This window comes from Antechinus flavipes, chromosome 3, assembly GCF_016432865.1.
Source record: "Antechinus flavipes isolate AdamAnt ecotype Samford, QLD, Australia chromosome 3, AdamAnt_v2, whole genome shotgun sequence".
NCBI lineage: Eukaryota > Metazoa > Chordata > Mammalia > Dasyuromorphia > Dasyuridae > Antechinus > Antechinus flavipes.
Genome location: NC_067400.1, coordinates 282028003 through 282048928, shown reverse-complemented (window position 1 = coordinate 282048928; position 20926 = coordinate 282028003). Strand labels below are relative to the sequence as shown.

General features: G+C 35.5%; 1 protein-coding gene across 1 annotated transcript in view; it reads left to right on the top strand.

The window, feature by feature from the left end:
- PTCHD1 (patched domain containing 1) overlaps positions 1 to 18697 on the top strand; it is a 67745-nt gene extending 49048 nt beyond the window's left edge. The window contains exons 2-3 of the mRNA XM_051985112.1: positions 492 to 1152; positions 17003 to 18697. Of these exons, the coding sequence (XP_051841072.1) occupies positions 492 to 1152; positions 17003 to 18657 (2316 nt within the window). The 3' untranslated portion in view covers positions 18658 to 18697. The remainder of the gene's footprint in view (positions 1 to 491; positions 1153 to 17002) is intronic.
- Positions 18698 to 20926: the final 2229 nt, after the last annotated feature.

Sequence of the window (20926 nt, the reverse complement as noted above, 5' to 3'; positions counted from 1 at the left end):
AAGGTGAATATTTCATTACCTTTATGATCTAAAATGATTTAAACTGATGAGCTGATCATTTAGCCATTCTGGTTATCTGTAAATTGCCTGTAAGGGACTGATCTACAGAAGTCTTTTGCACTATTAGTCAGTCATTTGAAAATGAAGCACTGTAGCTCACTAAATTATTTTTAAACATGAGAGAGATTGAAGAATGGTGGATGTGTCATTTCTATAAATCAAAACCTAATTGAATTGTGAATAAAGTATATTTAAGGAACCACACCACTATTTAATGAATATTTTGTATTATTACAACAGTCTTCTGATTTTTTATCAAAGCATTAATCAGAACATTATTTTAATTAAACCAAATGGGTGAACAAAAATAGATAAATAGATAGCTAGATAGATAGATAAAGGAAAGACTGAATCAGCAAAACTAATGTCTTTATGCTTGTTGTGAAATAAATTTTGTTCACCAATAATGACTGTAATTTTTTTCCCCATAGTTGCACTCTGCTGTGACCAGGATGCAAGTACAAAGACCTGGTTTTAATTATACATTTGCTCATATATGTATCCTGAATAATGATAAGACTTGCATAGTGGATGACATAGTGCACGTCCTGGAGGAATTAAAGACTGCTCGTGCCACAAACCGGACCAATTTTGCAATCACATATCCGATCACTCACTTAAAAGATGGGAGGGAAGTATATAATGGACACCAGCTGGGTGGTGTTACCGTGCACAGCAAAGATCAGGTCAAATCCGCACAAGCCGTCCAGCTCACCTATTATCTGCAAACACTCAACTCTTTAAACGACATGGTGGCAGAGAGGTGGGAGTCCAACTTTTGTGACACAGTGAAACTTTTCCAGAAATCTAACGGAAAAATCAAAATGTACCCTTACACATCCTCGACGCTGAGGGAAGACTTTCAGAAGACCAGCCGCGTGTCTGAACGTTACCTGATCACAAGCTTGGTCCTAATGGTCACTATGGCTGTCCTCTGTTGCTCCATGCAGGACTGTGTCCGTAGCAAACCCTGGCTGGGCCTCCTTGGATTGGTCACAGTAAGTCTGGCCACACTAACTGCAGCTGGGATCATCAATCTTACTGGTGGGAAATACAATTCCACCTTCCTGGGAGTCCCCTTCGTCATGCTGGGTAATTATTATTCATTTCTCTCTCTTTATCCTGCTGGTGATGGTTGTGCATAGGTCTTTAAAGGATGAAAGTTGGGGAGAGAGAGAGAGAAAGGGAGAGGGAAAGAAAGGGAGAGGGAGAGGAAGAGAGAGGGTAAAGAAGAGAGAGGGTAAAGAAGAAAGAAAGAGAGAGAGAGAGAGAGAGAGAAATAGGAAGAGAGAGAGAGAGAGAAAGAAAGAGAGAGAGACAAAGAGAGAGAGAGAGAGAGAAAGAGAGAAATAGGAAGAGAGAGAGAGAGAGAGAGAGAGAGAGAGAAGGAATGAGAGTTTGAGAATTGTCTTCTCAAGTCTCCTTTTCATATGAAGCAACTTAATGTGTCCTAGGATATTCCAGTTATGTCACATGCCAATTATACTCAATAAGAAGCCTAGTAGAAGGAAACTTGAGACAGGGATTAACAGACCCAAATTTTAATCTTGTCTTGTTTCCTTTGGTTGTTTGACATTCAGAAAAATACTAAACTGTTCTGTATTTCAAATTCTCCTTTTATAAAATGGGGGAGGGGAATAATATTTTCCTTTTTGACTCATAGAGTTGTTAACAAGGATCAGAGAAAATAAGGGAATAGATATAAAAGTATATATAAAAGTGCTTTGAAAATTAAAAATGCTAAATGCATTCAAGGTAGTGTTATGATCCTAATCCTCCTTGTTATTAACCAATTCAAATTTATTATGTGTCAGAGTTTATTCATTCCTGAAGGCAGCAGGTATTTCCAAGTAGAGCCAATGATGCATTGGGATTGATTCCATTTATTCAAGAATGTGTCTCAGCACTTAACCTCCACAAGAAATGGTGTGATCTAGTGGAAGGCTCTTGGGTTAGCAGTCAGATGATATATATGGTTTTTAGTTCTGGCTACTCATTTAGCTAAAGAATGACATTTCTCTACTCAGAAATCTTTAGTGACACTCCATTTACATAGCAAATAAAATCTAAATCAGTTATCTTGATAGTTGGGGTTCTATACTAACTGATTCTCATCTGCCTTTCTAGCTTTATTTTACCCAAACTAAATAATTCTCTATGTTTCATGCTTTTCTCACCTCCATGGTTTTGTTCATGCTTTCTTTCTTGCCTTGAATTTAGTTCTCTTTTATTCTCCTACCCATAGAGACATATATATATATATAACCACTTATTAAAATTCTTCCCTTCTAGGCCTTTGATTTTTATGAAACCATCCCTGATCCTTCCTCCAGATAAAATTAATTTCTACCTATTCAAAATTTTAAGGATATGCCTACACCTGTTATATGATCCCCAATCATATGACCAAAGAGTTGGAAATGTCCTTAGAGACTTTCTAATGTATACTTAAATATCCCTATATAACAAACCTGAAAAGCAGAATCCAGATTCTGCTTTAAAATCTTGCTTGATAAGGATTTCACTGACTCTCACTTTTACTTTTAGACAAATCCTTTTCACTTTTAGACAAATCCTTTTCACTTTTAGACAAATCTTTTAAGAGGTTTTTCCTTATGTTTAACTTGAATTCTGCATCTCTATAATTTTTACCTACTCTTTTTAGTTTTCTTCTTCAGAATTAAGCAAAATGACTAACCAACTAATCAACAAGATGTATTAAGCATCTACCATGTGCCAAGTACAATACTAGACACATGAGTACAAAGCCAAAAATGAACTAGTCCTTTTCTTCAATTAGCTTACATTCTGTTGGATCAAATTTGTCTTACATATTACAGCCCTTCATATACTTGGAGACAGCTACCATTTTCTTCCTTGGGCTTCTTTTTTTCAAAATAAAGTATGTCTGGGTACAGCGAGGAAGTGCAGGGGATAGAGCATCAGCCCTGAACTCAGGAAGACCTGAGTTCAAATTTGATCTCAGACACTTAATACTTCCTAGTTATATGACCCTGGGCAAGTCACTTAACCCCAATTGCCTCAACAACAACAACAAAAAAATTAATACATAAGCAAATAAATAAATAAATGAATGGATGGATGAATAAGCATATAGATAGATAGATAGATAAGTACAAATAAAGTGTGTCCATTTCCTTTAGCTGATTCTCAGACATAATACTTTTGCTCATGGTTACTTGGGTATCTGTTATATACCTTCTATTAGATTGTAAGTTCCTTTAAAAGCAAGAATTCTGCCTTATTATATCTTTGTATATACTTTTACAGAGTATTTTGCACTGTGGGGATGGAATTAAGAGAAGGAATGGGTTCCTATCCTATGAACATATGGTGTCAAACATGTGGCCTGTAGACAACAAAAAGCCCATAGCACTCCTGAGAACAACTCAAATCAGATTAAGATGTAATTGGAAAATAATAATAATTATAATAACAAAACAGATTTTTTTTGCATGGTTTGATAAGTCAATATAAATGACCCACAAGCATCCTCATGTACAGTATAGTGGGCCCTATTTCTGGCTGAGTTTGAGCAGTAGCCTAGAGCACTTAGGGGTTAAATGATATCCCAGATCACTTATGCCATAAATGAACTCAGGTCTAATTGATTTTAGACCAGTTTTCTACCTACATGCAATATTGCTTCTTGTCTTGAACAAAATATAGCTATGTTAGATTATTCTAGATTGGATCAGTTTAAATTTCTAAGGTGCCTTACAGCTCTAAGATTATATTTTTTTAAAAAATTAGGCTTTATTCCAATAATTACTATCTGATAGAAAGCTTTAGCCATCTGCTAACCAAAAAGACATCCTATAGGAATTAGAGTTCTCACTGTAGCTTTTCTGAGGACTTAGAATTGAAAAAGATTGTATTTGCTTCTCCCCCCACCTCCATTTCAATACTTCCTTTGGCAAAATTAAAATGTCATTTGGAATCTGATACCATCGTGATGGATGAAGCAGCATTTTTAGTGGAAAAAAAATCACTGCAACTTGTCTTATTAGCATGCCTTGTGCCCTGTATGTAGTGGTGGCAATGGAAATTATTTTCCATTATGTGTTGCAGTTAAATGACAGGCATGCTGGTGGGACCAAAATTAAATTCTGCCTCTGTTACCACCACTGCCCGCAGAAGTTTAGTTTTGGAAAATCATATACAATAAATTGAAGCTTTCACAAGGATTAATCTGATGGAGTTGAAAAGTATAAGGATTTACCTGAGTTTACTCTACATACACATACACATACAACCTTCCTTTCCTTCCAAATCCGGTAACTATCTTATAAAGAGGGAACAACAATCGTTCCTTCAGAAAAAATTCTGGATATAACTTAAGTAGCAGTATGATATAAGATTTTATCTATTTAAATATGTTTCTCAATTTTAAGTCACTTCTACAGAAATTGTTCCTGTTAAATTATTTCAGTCAAGTCTGACTCTTTATGATTCCATTTGGTGTTTCTTGGCAAAGATACTGGAATGGCTTGCTCTTTCCTTCTCCTGCTCATTTTACAAATGAGGAAATTGAGGCAAACAGGATTAAATGATTTAACCAGGATCACACAGCTAGATATGGATTTGAACTCAGGTCTTTCTAATTCCAGGCCTGATTTTCTACCTACTATACCATCTAGCTACAATTTTAGAGATTTTTATAAGGTGAATATAAATAAAAAGCAGGCAATGTAGTAGGAAGATGAAGGGAAAGAATAAAGTTACTCAATGAGGTCAGTAGTCCCTATAAAAATAGAATTATAGGATGTAGAGCTTAAAGGGACCCCAGAGATCATGGGATCATAGAATCATAAATTTAGAGACTGAAGAGAACTTAAAGGTCATTCATTTTATGTATTAGGAAACTGAGATCCAAATTTGTCCAAAGTTATATAAGTAGTACAGATGAGATCTGATCCATCTGGATTCTAAACCCATGCTTTCATAATAAAGACAAGGAATGTCAGCACTACATATAAAACATCTTAGGATGTAACCAATGATCTAAAGAACAACATAACAATTTTCAAAAATTTCTTTTAAAATCCTAATCTGTATAATCTTCTTAAACACTTAATCACAACTGCCTTTTTCCTCTTGTATCCCTGATGATTAGCACAGTGCCTGGGCCTTAATAGGGGCCTTTTTACTTATTAACTAATCATAACAATAATTGCAATAATACTAAGTATCTTTTACTTAACTTGTCTTAAGTAGGACAGAGGGAAAATATAAAAAAAAAAAAATTAAACTATCACTTGCCACAACTTTAAACAGTTTGAGAAATATGGAGCTGGTGACTACTGTCAGAGTTACAGTCAAGAGAAATCTGGCACTTGCAATAAGAAACAGAGGCACTGCGGGGGCCTCAAACTCCCTCATTTGCAATTTGTGAAGAAAGCTGCGTTCATTGATTAGATAGCCGTTTTTCCTGCTGAAAATCAGTATGCAACTTTTCTGTACATTTTCCAGCCTGAGTAGATCTCAAATTACTGAGTCACAATGTGAAGCGATGTTACACATTTTAGTAGTTTAGGCCCATTTGCAATAAATACTATGCCAGAATAGAATGGGTGCTTATGCTCATAAAGACAAATAAGCCCATTTTGAAGGTGATTCAGAGTCAGAATTTCATAGCTAAACTGATTCTCAAAGAGTGATGTTAAAATGAAATATAAAGGTTCTAAATTTCTTGTGTCACCTGAAACTCAACAGGCATTTATTAAGCACCTACTATGTCTTAGGCACTAGAGATAGAAAGACAAAAAATGAAATAGTCCTAGATTTCTATTGGGGGGGGTGGGAGGAAGGAGGAGGGGTAAGGAGAGAAATTAGGTGAGTAACATATAAATAAATAAGTAAATACTAAATATACACTAACATCCCAAAACTTCTAGATTTTTAATCTTACTAAAAAATTTTGTGTTCTTAATTTTTGCAGCTAGGTGACTCAGTGATAGACTGGACTTGGAGTTAAAAAGGCTTCAAACCCAGCTTTTGTGACTCTGGGCAAGTCACTTAACACTGTTTAACTCAAGTCTTTCTTTATAAGATGATTGGAGAAGGAAATGGCTAACTATTCTCTTTTCTTTGCTAAGAAATGACATAAATGGGGTCACAAAGCATCAGACTAAACTAAATAACTTATGTGGTAGATGTAGCACTGAAGCAGAAACCTATTTCCTTTTTTGGATCGAGCTAGGTGGAACAATGGATATAATGTTGGACTTGGGGTCACAGAGATATGTGTCCAAATCTTGTCTGAGATACTTATGGTGTGATCTTGGGCAGATCATTTTCTTTTTCTTAACTTCAGTTTCTTCATCTGTAAGATGGGATAAAAATACTACCTACTACACAAGGTTGTTAATGACGTTCAAATGAGATAATATGTGTGCTAGTTTGCAAACCTTAAAGCACCCTGGGAAAAAAATACACACACACACACACACACACACACACACACTTTATGTCATCAGTTCTGTGCTGCAAACTTCGTTTGATAATGTTTGCCCAAGAAGGTTTTGTGAGGGCTCCTGACACTTTTAGATCCCATAGCTAAAAAATGTGTGGAAAAGGATCAGTAAAATTTATCACTTGAAACAATTTTTGTAATTCTGCAGCGAAGGATAATTTGTTATCTTAAGGTAGATTGCTAAGAATTCTCTGACTAAGGAGTAATTCTTTGGTAAGAAACAAAAGTGGCAGATGAATACGTATCTATGAGTTTCGGGCAAATTAACTCTGTTGTCATTGAGTCATTTTTTTCAATTTTGTCTGATTTTTATGACCTCATTTGGGTTTTTTTTTTTTTTTGGCAAAGATATTGAAGTGGATTGTCATTTCCTGCTGCAGTTCATTTTACAGATGAGGAAATTGAGGCAGACAGGATTAAATATCTTACCCAGGATTAACCAGCCAGTAAATATCTGAGGCTAGATTTGAATGCAAATCTTGACTTCAGGCCTGGTGCTATATCCACTGCAAGTCACTTAATCTCTATTTGTTTCAGTTTCCTCCACGTGAAATGGAAACAATAATAGGATATATCTCCTTGGGTTATTATGAGGATAAATTGAGGTAATATTTGCAAAGCATTTAGCTCAGAGCTTGAAATATAGTGAGCTAAATGTTGACTATTATTATTATTATTAACTGAATTGAACTGAAAAATTTCCTCTTCCAGAGATGAACATAGATTTGCTATTTTGTCTACTCACATAAGCTTTTTCTAAAAAAAAAATTAGAATTTATTTATCAAAGTACTATATTATGAAATATATTCATATCATAATGCCCTTTATATATGATATCTGATTCTCAGAAAAAACCTTGAGAGGTAGGTAATATTATTTTCCCCATTTTACAGATGAAGAAACTGAGAAATCCATTGACTTGCCCAGAGATAATAAGTATCTGAGGCATCATTTGAATAAATGCAGGTTGAATTGACTTCAAGTTAAGCATACCATGTCCTGTTCTACCTGTTATTATTGTTAGTCATTTTCAGTTGTATCTGACTCAATTATGACCCATTCAAAATTTATACTAGAATGGTTTGCCATTTCCTTTTCCAACTCACTTTACAGATGAGAAAACTGAGGCCAAAAGAATTAAGTGGTTTATCCAGGGTCACACAACTACTAAATGTCTGAAGGCTAGGTTAGAACTCCAGGTCCAGCTCTCTATACATTGTACCACCTACCTGCCTACTATGACACCTAGTTGCCTATGAAGAAAAATCTCTGAATTAATTAAATCTATAAGAATTCAGGATATTATGTTGAGGTCACTGAAAGGAAAGCAGTTTATAAATACTAGCTACTCTATGAGGAGAAAAATGAGTTTTAAGCTGATTTGGTTCACATAAATTACATTGAATTCTATTACTTTTCTCAGAGAATTTAGTAATTCTGTCTTTCCATATGAAATCTGACTCTGTTCTAGTTTCCTATAAATAGGTTTATTTGTTTTTCTTTATTAAATATTTTCACACTGAAACTGAAAGCATGATCCATTGCCAAACCATCCCATTTCATCTTCCCATTTTATAAACCCTTTATCAACTGGACAAACTAAGGAAAAAACCATTGCACTTGTGTGGTAAGGGCAAAGAAAGCAGAAAAATTCTCAAAAGATCTAAATATCTATGCAATAGCTCTTGATGTCTATATATATTCAGCAGATGTACATAGCTTTGAGAAAATCTAGATTGACAAAACATACAGTAAGAAATTTTTCTCTTTATAAGAGCATGGAATTCCTCTACCTTAGAAATTCATGTATTTTAGATCATATTTTTTAAATATAGAACTCCATTTGAAAAAAAATCAATTTGCAAAAAAAACAAAAATGGGTATACATCAGATCTGTGGTATAAAATAAAATATATGATGTTAATATTTGATTATTTCTGAGTTTGTTATCTATATAGCCTAATGCTGCCTTTCCAGGGCTACTTATCCAGTCAATTTCAAAAATTTGAGGATTTTTTTTCCATTAGTATTCCATGCCCCTTCTCCCTCCAATTAGTTTGAGAGTATATATGTCCATATGCTACAAATTCTTGAAGGAAAAAGAGAAAATTGCAAACAACATATATATTAACATATATATTACATATACATATATCATATATTAATGTACATATATGTATATATGGATGTGCATGTTATATGAATATATATATCACTATTTTTCACACTTTCTGAGTCTTTGTTGTTCATTCATTTGGGTCATGTTTGATTTTTCAGGTTCTCCTTTGGAGGTTTCTTGGCAAAGATTCTGGAGTGGGTTGCCATTTTCATTCTCTGTCCCATTTCATAGATGAGGAAACTGAGGCAAACAAGATTAAATGACTTGTCCAGTGTCACACAACTACTATATGTCTGAGGCCCAGTTTTTAACTGGAGGAGGTCTAAGAGTGAAGGCATTAGCATTAAGGATGACTGGGAAAGGTTTCTCGATAAAAATGGGGGTTTAGGTAAGACATAAAGGAAAGGTAGAAGGCAGAGATAAAGAAAGAAGTCCACGAAAAGGGGCTGCCAGTGAAAAATGAAGGAAGTTAGGAAATATCCCAGTGCTCTAACTACTGTGCCTCTTAGATGCCTTTTTAAGTAAACTAGTAGTAAAATGAATAAAATCAGCTTGCTTTTCAGATCACATATCTGGAACAAATGTATTCATCATTGTGGATGAAGAATCAAATATTAATATTTCATGCTAATCCTCATGCCTGAAATATTCTCCCCCCTCATCCCCATCTCCTGATTTACTCAGTTTTCTTTAAGTTGCAGCTAAAAGTTTATATTCTACAAAAAATTATCCTCCCCAGTGTCTTCCCTCTCTTGGTTACTTCCCCTTGTCTTATTCGTATATTATTGTTTTCATATTGTTTTCCCCATTAGAATGTTAGCACCTAGTAAGGACCATCTTTGTTTTTCTTTGTATCCTCAGCATTTAGAACAGTCCCTGGAACATAGCAGATGAGTACACTTAACAGTAAAGTCAAGTCAGTAAGTATTTATTAAGTGCTAAGAACTGGGAATATAGAGAAATCTGAAAATAGCTCCTACTCTCAACAGGTTCAACATGATGGAGACACAACATAAAACAACTATGTACAAACGAGAAATAGGAGGAGGTCTGAGAGTGAAGGCATTAGCATTAAGGATGATTGGAAAAGGTTTCTTGATAAAAGTGGGGGTTTAGGTAAGACATAAAGTAAGACAAGGAAGGTAGAAGGCAGAGATAAAGAGAGAAGTCCACAAAGGGGGCTGCCAGTGAAAAATGAAGGAAGTTAGGAAATATCCAGCACTGCTAGATAGCAAAATATATAAAAAAGAAAGCAGAATAGAAGACTAGAAATAGAGAAAGGGACTAAGCTATAAAGCCAAATAAAGGATTTTCTATTTGATCCTGGATGTAATAGGGAGCCACTTATATTTATTAAACAAGATGGTCATTATTAAATTCTCTGACCAAAAATTATTTCTCATTCCCAAAGCCAGCTAGATGATCAGTAGATGAATTAGCTTTAAACCCAAGTCCCATGACTCCTAGCCCCATAATATTTTCACTGGATTTGGTTCCAAAAAGTTTGGATTTGTGTCCTGGCTACACTATTCATAAGCAGTGTAATAGAAGAGAAATTGTTTGACTTCTCCAAATCACAAGTTCCTTTTATTTAATTGGTAAAAAATACTACCTGCTATCTCTGTCTTACAAAATTATTGTAAAGATTATACAAGACAATATATGTGATTACTTTTTGTAAGGTTTAAAATATAAAACAAATATATTTATTAAGATGTTTTCTGGATAATCCAACATATACTTTTTTGCTGAAGCTCTATACTCTGATGCCTCACTATGAAATAGAGATAATCCTAGATGATCCTACCCAGGTGGAAAGTTCTATTAAGGTGGCAGTGATTGTATATACTCCTTCATCCAAGGGCCAGCCTCGCTGAAAGTGGCTAATTATAGCTATAGGTCTATAGCAGGCTTGTTGATACAAATATGGATTTTCTGCTATATCTTAGGATCTCTCCTCACCCAAACTTTGAGAGTAAAGAATATGATTCAGGGAAATATTTAATGCCAGATTTTGAGTCAGAGAATCTGCATTCAAATACCAGCTCTCCCATTTACTACTTACATAACCTCCTCTTTCCTTGGCCTTAGCCTGTTATTCTGCAAGAGGAAGGAGTAGGCATTTTATGTGGCTCTAATTCTATAATCTATGGCCTGACTAAAAGGAGACATTTGGGTAAAGACCCATCTCACTTAACTTCTCTTAGCCTCAGTTTCCTCATCTGTAAAATGACTGGTAGCTGAAACAGATAAATGCTAGGGTCCTTTTTATCTCTTACTAGTATAATTCTTTTATTCCATTAACTCCTTCTTATCCACATCAAAGTTTAGTCATTTCAATAATTGGATAATCTAAAACTCCCTTTTATATTTGCCCTTAAAAAATTATCACAGATGCATTCTTAGCTGACACTTAAAGATATCAACAACACCCTATATTTTCAGTGCAACCCCACTCCCACCCCCTACATTGGCCAATTGTGGACCATTTAGAGCTGGGTGAAATCTTAGAGGTCATTTCAATACCACGCCCCGTAAAAGAAGGAGTTATATGCACAATTTACCAAGGTAGTCAGTGCAAGAGCTAGGATCCTCTAACTCAGAATCTAACACTTTTTCCATTGAACCAAATTGCTTCCCATGGTCTGGCTGAAGAGAGGTCCCAGTATACTGAAGAAAATAACACATTTACGTAAATGAGAGTTGGCTCAGTGTTGACTTTTAGACTTAGAAAGATTGGTATACTTTGTCCTGTAGGCCAAATCTGGCCTACTGCCTGTTTTTTTGGATGCCCTGGTGAGCTCAGAATGTTTTGTTTTGTTTTTTTAACATTTTAAAATATAGTTGGTTGGATTTGTTCTATGGGCAATAGCTTGCTACTTTTGTCATAGATTGACAGTTATATAAGGAACCAGATTTGGGTCTTGCAGGTATCCTAAGAATTCTATTAAACTTGCTATTCATTAGAATTTAGTGATATAAATCTATGCTTCTGAGTTCAGTTTAGAAACTGTTTTTCCTTGTTTACGTATGACTATCAGAGAAGGAGTCACTTCATTTAGGACCATTACTGAGATATAGAGCCTTTTAATTCCAGGTCACTGATCAAATAATGGAAATCTGAAGAAGAGGTGTGGATTTTTTTTATTTCTATCTAAGATTTCTCATTTTTTCACTGAATCTTGAATATAGTATGAAGCTTATTAAGAAGGTGTCAGCATCCCAGTTAGTAGAATTTCAGCAAGAGGTCATTCATTGAAAGGAGATGAAGACTCTGCAGCATAGGATAATGTTTTATATACAGGGCAAAGGCCCCTTAACAAGATTAAGTAGGAAATTTGTCCATATCATTTCAGATCTATCAAGGCCACTATAATGTTAACATAATGAGCACTGAACTTGGAGGCAGAATACCTGGAATGGAATTGTGAATGCCATTTACTGACTGTATAAACTTGACCAGATTACCTCACCCTTTCAGAGGTTTAGCTTTCTCATCTGTTATTTGAGGATAATAGTGAGGCAGTGTGGCAGAATGGACTGAACCTCCAATCAGGAGCCAGAATGTCCGTGTTCAAGTTCCAACTGTGTCACTTACTGAATGACCTTAGGAAAATGACTTTACTCTAAGCTCTACCTTCATATTTTGTAAAATAAGGATTAGCATATAGCATTATCAAGACACTGATAGAAGGAGTTTTCTCACTGGATCTTCCTGTAGCAATGAAATCACACATATGTGTGTGCATGTGAAATGTTAGGTAGATTTTCATATATCCATGCACATACACACATACACAAAACACATTTGTTTTGGAGACCCATGATCTCCATGTGTGCTATATACATACACATATGTGCATGTTTATGCATGTGTACTGCCCTTTAATATGATTTTACTCTATGTACATATGTGTAGTATACATGCAACGTGCATTGTGTGGTTTATGTGTGTATATCATAGCCCTGGGCGTGGTCTGAGCAGGTAATGGACATATGTGTCTGTGATGTTTTCATTGTTATTGTTGTTTGTCCTTCATACTTGAAGAGAACCAAAATGACATCACGATGTCAGAGTCAATGTATACTATGTCCAGCTGTGGCTGGTCATACCAATACATGCTTGGAAGGTTCTACCACAAGTTGGACACAAGAGAGTCCATATGACTATTTGGGAAGGAAATGTCTCTATGTGATATATATACATATAATTTATGTATATATATATATTTACATTTAATGTGTTTATCTAGACATGATTCTTTGTGTATATACATATATAAACATGTATGTGTGCACATATGTGTGTATACACACAGAGGGACCCTGTGGTGTAACTTGATCATACATGTTTATTTTTCCCATACATGTGTATATGTCTATAGTGTGTGTGTGTATATATATATATGTGTGTGTGTGTGTGTGTGTGTGTGTGTGTGTGTATATATATATATATATATATATATATATATATATATATAGTGTATATCTATGCATTAAAGTATAGTAGTATTCAGCAAAGCATCATGCTTAGTCTGAGAACATAATCTAGTTTAAAAAGGACATGGCATCTTCCATACTTGTATACTCCAATCCCATTATTTTTTCTAATACATTATGATGCTTGCAAGCCTTCGTTGCAAGTGTTTCATTAGCAGCAAAACCTGCATTGGCTTTTCTTCTTTCCTTTACTAAGCTGAACTCCAAGAAATAAGCTCCCCCTCTCATATCACCAACTTCCAGAAAGACTCTAAAGACTTCATCTGAGGAGCAGTTGGACTTCATTTGAGACTGAGGGCCTAGAAACTCTTTATGAAGAGAGGAAATTAAGAATCATGGATTTAGATTATTGAAAAACTAATACATTGGATAAGTGAAATAATAGTGATGAAGGGACCTTGGAGAACAGATTGTCAGGGGGGAAAAGCCTGAATAATAGCCCAATTTCATTTTTAGGACCTCCCTTTGAACCTCCTCTGTTTGTTACCAAAATTAAAACAGCAAATGATGTAAAAAGGCTTTGGGAACAGACTCTCTTCTTTCTCCTTAATTTTATTTCAAAAAGCTTCTCTTTATGGAGACGAGAAGCCAAATTCTGCCCCAAGAGTTTACACCTCAAAGTTCAGTTTATTCTTTGACTACTTTTTTTCTGTTAGCACATGCGCCATATATATAGACAAATTTTTTTTTAATTGAGGACAATTATCTGATGCCTGTGAAAATGCACAATATGAGACAAAAATTTTTAAAAATTGAGGACAATTATCTGATGCCTGTGAAAATGCAAGGTACTTAATATGTAGCAATAAGGATTTAGTGGAAACAGAATAATAACCTACCACCAACTTTCTTGTGCATAATGGGTTTCATTATGTGCCCCCACTCATTTCATGCAATACTACAAATTTCCTTTTTCAGATTAGCTTCAAAAATTATACAACAGCAAAGCAAGAAATTAGTCCTTAAGGATTTCATCATATTTTCCTTAGAGTTTAATAGGTTATAGTTTATGTAAGTTATTCAGGAAAAAAGAAGCAATCATGGATAATGTCATTATCAAAAAAAAATTACACCAATAAAAAGATGAACATCATTACTAAATTAATTATGTTGAATTAAGAATCATAAAACCCAATAAATGAATATAACTTCATCATTATAATTATGGGTTCAATTCCTACCCCTCGTCTGTATTTAATGGCTCAAACTGGTTTGCAATCAATTTTTTTAGTTAAAAAAAAATTGCTCATGGTGAAGTTATTTGCATTTAACTATGCCTTCCTTTGACTTTTATTTGCCAGAACACTAGGTTCATACAAAACTTCTTCTAATCTCCACAACTTGGAGGCACTACAGAGCTAAATCTTTCTTTTCCCTCACTGGTTGATGATCATTTATTTTTAAACAAAGGTCACTCTGTCTTTTCAGAAGGCCACATTTGAAATAAGCTTAATAGTTTTCCCAGTGAGACTAGAGAACACAACTATTTAAAACAAAATTAACAACAGAATGTCATTCCCTGATTGTAGTTTTTACTTTATGTTTGGGGAGACTCATGCATGTGGTTTAATAGAGGGCACAAGGCTAGTTATCAGATTGAAGCTCTTGACCTGCTTCCAGAAAGATGGCTGTTAAACAGTGCTGGATAAATTAAGATAAATAACAAATTCCTCTGCAGAAACAGGTCTGTGTCACGACTGTAAAACAAGTGTTGGTGTTTTCAGTCAGGATTCCACAGTCAGGCTATAAATACTGTCCTGGGCACGAGGGGCAGACTCAAACTTTGTTATTGTACATGGAAGGTGATGACTCATTCCACTCCACACTATGCTTGACTGGAGATTTTAAATTCCTTTTTTAAAAACAAGACTATTGTACCACAGGGTAAAGATTTTATTATCCTCAATAATGGGATTGAATATCCCAAGGCATGGAAGCATAAAATTAGATCTGTTGATCCTAGTGCAAAGTCTGAGGGTTATTTCCTACTGGAATGGGGCACTGGGGTAGCTATGACTGGCACTTGAGTAAGATTGAAGGGGCAGGAAGAAAACTTAAGTTTGAGAGTAGAAAGGAATCAGTGACTACATACAGCCTTCCCAATATTGCCAGTGGACTAATGAGAATGGCAAAGAATTTAATGAACTCTTGCCTTGGCTTTATCCCTCACTGGGTCAGGTTCCATTGCCAGATGCGAAGAGGAGCTCAGAATATTATTGCCTGTCCAATACAGAGTCTGTAGATAATTAGACTTTGTTTTGAAAAATAAAATCTTTTAAAATGGGATGCAAAAACTAAACATTTACATAGTAAATTTTTCCTGGCTCACAAAATTGTTGTGACAAAAGTACTTTGGGAGCCCTAATGTACTATAAAAACATGGTTTTTATTATTGCTATTATTGAGGTAATTAAATTATATGGAAAGCATATATAAGTAATTATCATTATATATCTTAGCATATCATTTCAATAAGTATCATTTTTTTTTTATTAGGAAAGTCAGTATGGAGAAGAGTTGGCCTCCAAATCAGGGAGACCTAAGTTCCAGTGTTGTCTCTGATTAAGTCACTATAACTCTTCTAATGCCCCAATTAACTTTCTGTCACAATGAATGGACTAATTCAGGTGTGCAGGTGAATTAGTGCAAGTGTGGATCTGATTTGATCAAGAGAGTTTTCTGAATAATTATTTCCTATTTCACTGAAATCAGAGGTCCTTTCCAAAAGAATTTTTTTTGATACAGACCTATAAAATAGTACCACAGACAAAGATACAGTTTCAAAAGCATATACTCAGTAGCCACATGACATAGTGGATAGTGTGCCAAAATGGAAATCAACAAGATTGAGGTTGATTCCCACCTCAGATATTTAGAAACTCTGTGACAAGTTGTGCTTCAAGCAAATTCCTCAAAATTAATTGATTTATTCATAAACAGGATAGAAAAGAAATGGTAGAGGGAGTTTTCACACACACCAGGAGCTTTCCCCATATGGATAAAATCACAGACCTTTCACTTTTTTGTGTTTATTTGTATTAATATAAAGATGAACATAGCTTCAGCCTATTTCATTTTAAATACAAATAAAAATTTCACATTATAAATCTTATCCTTTTTTGCCAGTTCTACCTTTTAATTTTGATTGCATCCGTTTACATTTATTTTACTTCCACAGCATTTTTTATTTACAATTTCCTGCTTTATGGTATTTGAGGAGGAACAAAAGAGGTTGTAAAGTAGTTTACCTATCTGGATCTTAGATGAAATCTAGGGCCTCAATTCTCAGAGACTACAGCCCTAGGCAATTTTCTGTAAGAGGTCACATGGATACTAACCTAAAAGATTCTAACTATTTCAACTCTACCTGCTAAGTTTCAGTAATGCACAGGGTAATAAAATCAGACCATCCTTTAATGTGGAAATCCTAAAATATGAGAGAAACTTAAATATTGTCTGTATTGTGCAAACAATCTAATGGTTGGTATTGATTATGAAAATCCTTCTGGGTCCCTAAAGAGGTAGCTTTCCCAACTTCCATTACAATTGTTACTGCTGCTGTTTTTGCCAGAATAAAGTATCAAAGTAAAGACATTAGTCTCCCCCCCCCCCCCAACATTTCCATAACTAATGGAAGTTTTATAAATCATTAAAGTTCAGGACTATTTTCCCTTTACAGAAATCTTCTGTTTGAGCCTCTCATCTTTAAAGTCAGTTATCCTTTATTGCCTTTGCCTTGTCCTCTCCCAAAGTTCAAGTCAGCTCATTCCTCACTTCAAGGATAAATACTTTAAACTCTCACTTTGATCTTTTTTGCACCCCCCAGGTCATGGATTATACGGGACTTTTGAAATGTTATCCTCCTGGAGGAAAACTAGAGAAGACCAACATGTTAAAGAGAGAACTGCAGCTGTCTATGCAGACTCCATGCTCTCCTTTTCTCTCACCACTGCCATGTACCTGGTCACCTTTGGGATTGGTGCCAGCCCTTTCACTAACATTGAAGCAGCCAGAATTTTCTGCTGTAATTCCTGTATTGCAATCTTCTTCAACTACCTCTATGTACTCTCATTTTATGGTTCCAGCCTGGTGTTTACTGGCTACATAGAAAACAATTACCAGCATAGTCTCTTCTGCAGAAAAGTCCCAAAGCCAGAGGTGTTGCAAGAGAAACCTGCCTGGTACAGGTTTCTTCTGACGGCCAGATTCAGTGAGGATACAGCAGATGGAGAGGAAGCAAACACATATGAAAGTCACCTGTTGGTATGTTTCCTCAAACGCTATTATTGTGACTGGATAACCAACACTTATGTTAAGCCTTTTGTAGTGCTCTTTTACCTTATTTATATTTCCTTTGCCTTAATGGGCTACCTGCAGGTCAGGGAAGGGTCAGACCTTAGTAACATCGTAGCAACGGCAACAAGAACCATTGAGTTCACTACTGCCCAGCAAAAGTATTTTAGTAACTACAGCCCAGTGATTGGGTTTTATATCTATGAGTCCATAGAATACTGGAATACAAGTGTTCAGGAAGACGTACTGGAGTATACTAAGGGATTTGTGAGGATATCTTGGTTTGAAAGCTATTTGAATTATCTTAGGAAACTCAATGCATCCACTGGCTTGCCCAAGAAAAATTTTACAGACATGTTGAGAAACTCCTTCCTGAAAGCCCCCCAATTCTCACATTTTTCGGAGGACATCATCTTCTCCAAAAAGTTCAACAATGAGGTTGATGTCGTGGCTTCCAGAATGTTCCTGGTAGCCAAGACCATGGAAACCAACAGAGAAGAGCTCTATGATCTCCTAGAGACCCTAAGAAGACTTTCTGTCACCTCTAAGGTGAAATTCATAGTATTCAATCCATCCTTTGTGTTTATGGACCGATATTCTTCCTCTCTGGGAGCTCCCTTGCAGAACTCCTGCATTAGTGCTTTATTCTTGCTCTTCTTCTCTGCGTTCCTGGTGGCAGACTCCCTAATTAATGTTTGGATCACTCTAACTGTTGCCTCAGTTGAGTTTGGAGTTATAGGTTTCATGACATTGTGGAAAGTAGAACTGGACTGCATTTCTATGCTGTGCTTAATATATGGCATTAACCACACAATTGACAACTGTGCTCCACTATTATCAACATTTGTCCTGGGCAAGGATTTCACAAGAACTAAATGGGTCAAAAATGCCCTGGAAACGCATGGGGTAGCTATTTTACAGAGTTACCTCTGCTATATTGTTGGTCTGATTCCTCTTGCAGCTGTGCCTTCAAATCTGACCTGTACACTGTTCAGGTGCTTATTTTTAATAGCATTTGTCACCTTCTTTCACTGCTTTGCCATTTTACCTGTGATACTGACTTTCCTACCACCCTCCAAAAAAAAAAGGAAAGAGAAGAAAAATCCTGAAAATCGGGAGGAAATTGAGTGTGTCGAAATGGTGGATATGGATAGTACCCGAGTAGTTGACCAAATTACAACAGTCTGACTGTGTCTATTTTTTGCTTTTTTCACCCTAGGTCTTATTGAGAGCAAAGAGATTATGTTGATAAAATGATTGGTTTGTTCTCTCTCTCTCTCTCCCTCTTTCTCTCTCTCTCTCTCTCTCTCTCTCTCTCTCTCTCTCTCTCTCTCTCTCTCTCTCTCTCTTTCTGTCTGTCTCTGTCTGTCTCTCACTCTCTTTCTGTCTGTCTCTGTCTCTGTCTCTCTCTCTTTCTCTTTCTCTCTTTCTCTTTGTGTCTCTGTTTCTCTGTGTCTGTGTGTGTATGTTTCTCTGTCTCTATGTCTCTATGTCTCCATTCTCTGTCTCTGTGTCTCATGTCTCTTGATCCTTCTGTTTTCTCTGTCTCTTTTCTCTGACTCTGTCTCTGTCTCTGTGTATGTGTATATGTCTCACTCTATGTATCTGTCTCTGTTGTCTCAGAAATAAGTATATCCAAAACAGTGAAGGGAAAGGGGAAATAAGCATGTCATGTTTGCGGTCTCTAAAATAAAGGGATGTTATCAGAAAGAATACACACATACACACACTAACACATGTACACACACATCACATGCACAGACCTATGCATGCACACTTACATGTGACTTTTAGTCCCTAATAAGATCTAATACGGGAAAATGCATTAAGAAGCAGGATTCTACTTTATGCTGTAGCTGCTGTTGTGTTGTGACTGAACCCCACTGACTGAAAGGTCAACTGTCAAGGCTAGAGTAGTTTAGCTTTACAAACTTTCTGCAGAGCAATAATTCAAATCAGTGAGTCAGCTATTTGAGATCTTAGCCATTATGTATAATTTTTATTTTTTCTTTCAATGGAAAAGTTTCTGAAACTTCCTCCCAATATAAACAAGCTGTAAATGCCACCTCCCATTTGCTGTTAGAAATGTATTTTTCTATCCTCCCCAAAAAAGTACTTGAATGAGGTAATTTTGTTTTCTAAAAGGTCAAATTGTAGCTTTACCAATATTTTTAATAACTTTGTATTTGATCAATGTATCTTTTTTTAATTTGATTGTCTTCAGCATACTGAAATCTGTCATTCTACTTTAGAATGTTCAGTAGTTTTTCAAGAAAGATATCTGATTTTTCATTTACCATTTTGCAAGTAACCACTGACTATCAGTCACAGTGCAAACCCTAAATATTTAAGCATTATCATGGCAAAAAAATGTATTTCTCTATTCACAGAATCTATCACTGACTCTGCATCCACAGTTCAACAGTACTCCATTTTGGTAAGGGACAGTCCAGCTGCTGAAGTTGTTTGTAGTATAGTCATAACAATTCATTCTGTTGGTTTTAGGAGTGTTGGGGAAGTTGGGGGCAGGAAAGATACATTGTTAAGGAGAAAAACTAAGTGATTACTTGCTATAGTTTCCAACTTATACTGCCAACCTACCTTACCTGTAAGGCATGTCTTGCTTTAACTGTTAGCTTCAATATTGGACACAAAAGAGGAAGACACCAAGGAGGGATTGGAAGAGCCTTACCTCAGTAATTGACCCTAGAAAGGCCAAAATACTATAAGGATGATTGGGATGTAGAAAACCCCTAGGTGAGGTTATAAACAAAGCAATTGATGGCATATGTCATTTTTTCCTTGTTCTTTGGAATTTTCTTTCCAGTATTAAGTGATATTCTTTTCCATCTCTCTGGCCCTTCTCTCTCTTTAGTGTCTCTCCTGTTAGTGGCATTCCTGGGTTTTAGTGCAGTTGACCAAAGGCTGGATGAAGAAGAAATGGTAATGGATTGAGTAAGAATTATTCTGATCTGAAAATAACTCTGTTTATGAATTGTGAGTGGTTTCCAGGTCCTATTTTTCTTAGATTCTTGGACAAGACCTTTCCATGTGTTAATATTCCTGAGTTTTTATGCTGCTGACCAAAAACTGGTTAAAGAGAAATTGTTAATAGATTTAATCAAAAGTGGTCTGATTTGAAAATAGCTGTGCTTATGAATTAGTTCTGTTTTTTTTCTTGGACTCTGTGAAAACAAAAATAGAGGCCAAGGAAAGTTTGAAACAAATATTGCAATGCAATTCCCTTATGTAGATATTATCCTGAGTGGATATCTACACTAGTGAGCATCTTCCAACTATGTCTTACCTAGCAAACGTTTTATTTACTTAGTTTTATCTCAACAGACAAAGCTGCTTACTTAATTTTCTGACAAAGTTTCAAATGGAAATTTTTCCTTCCACCTTTATCTTTTTATCATGGGGACACTATTATTCACTTCTACCTGAATCTATGGAA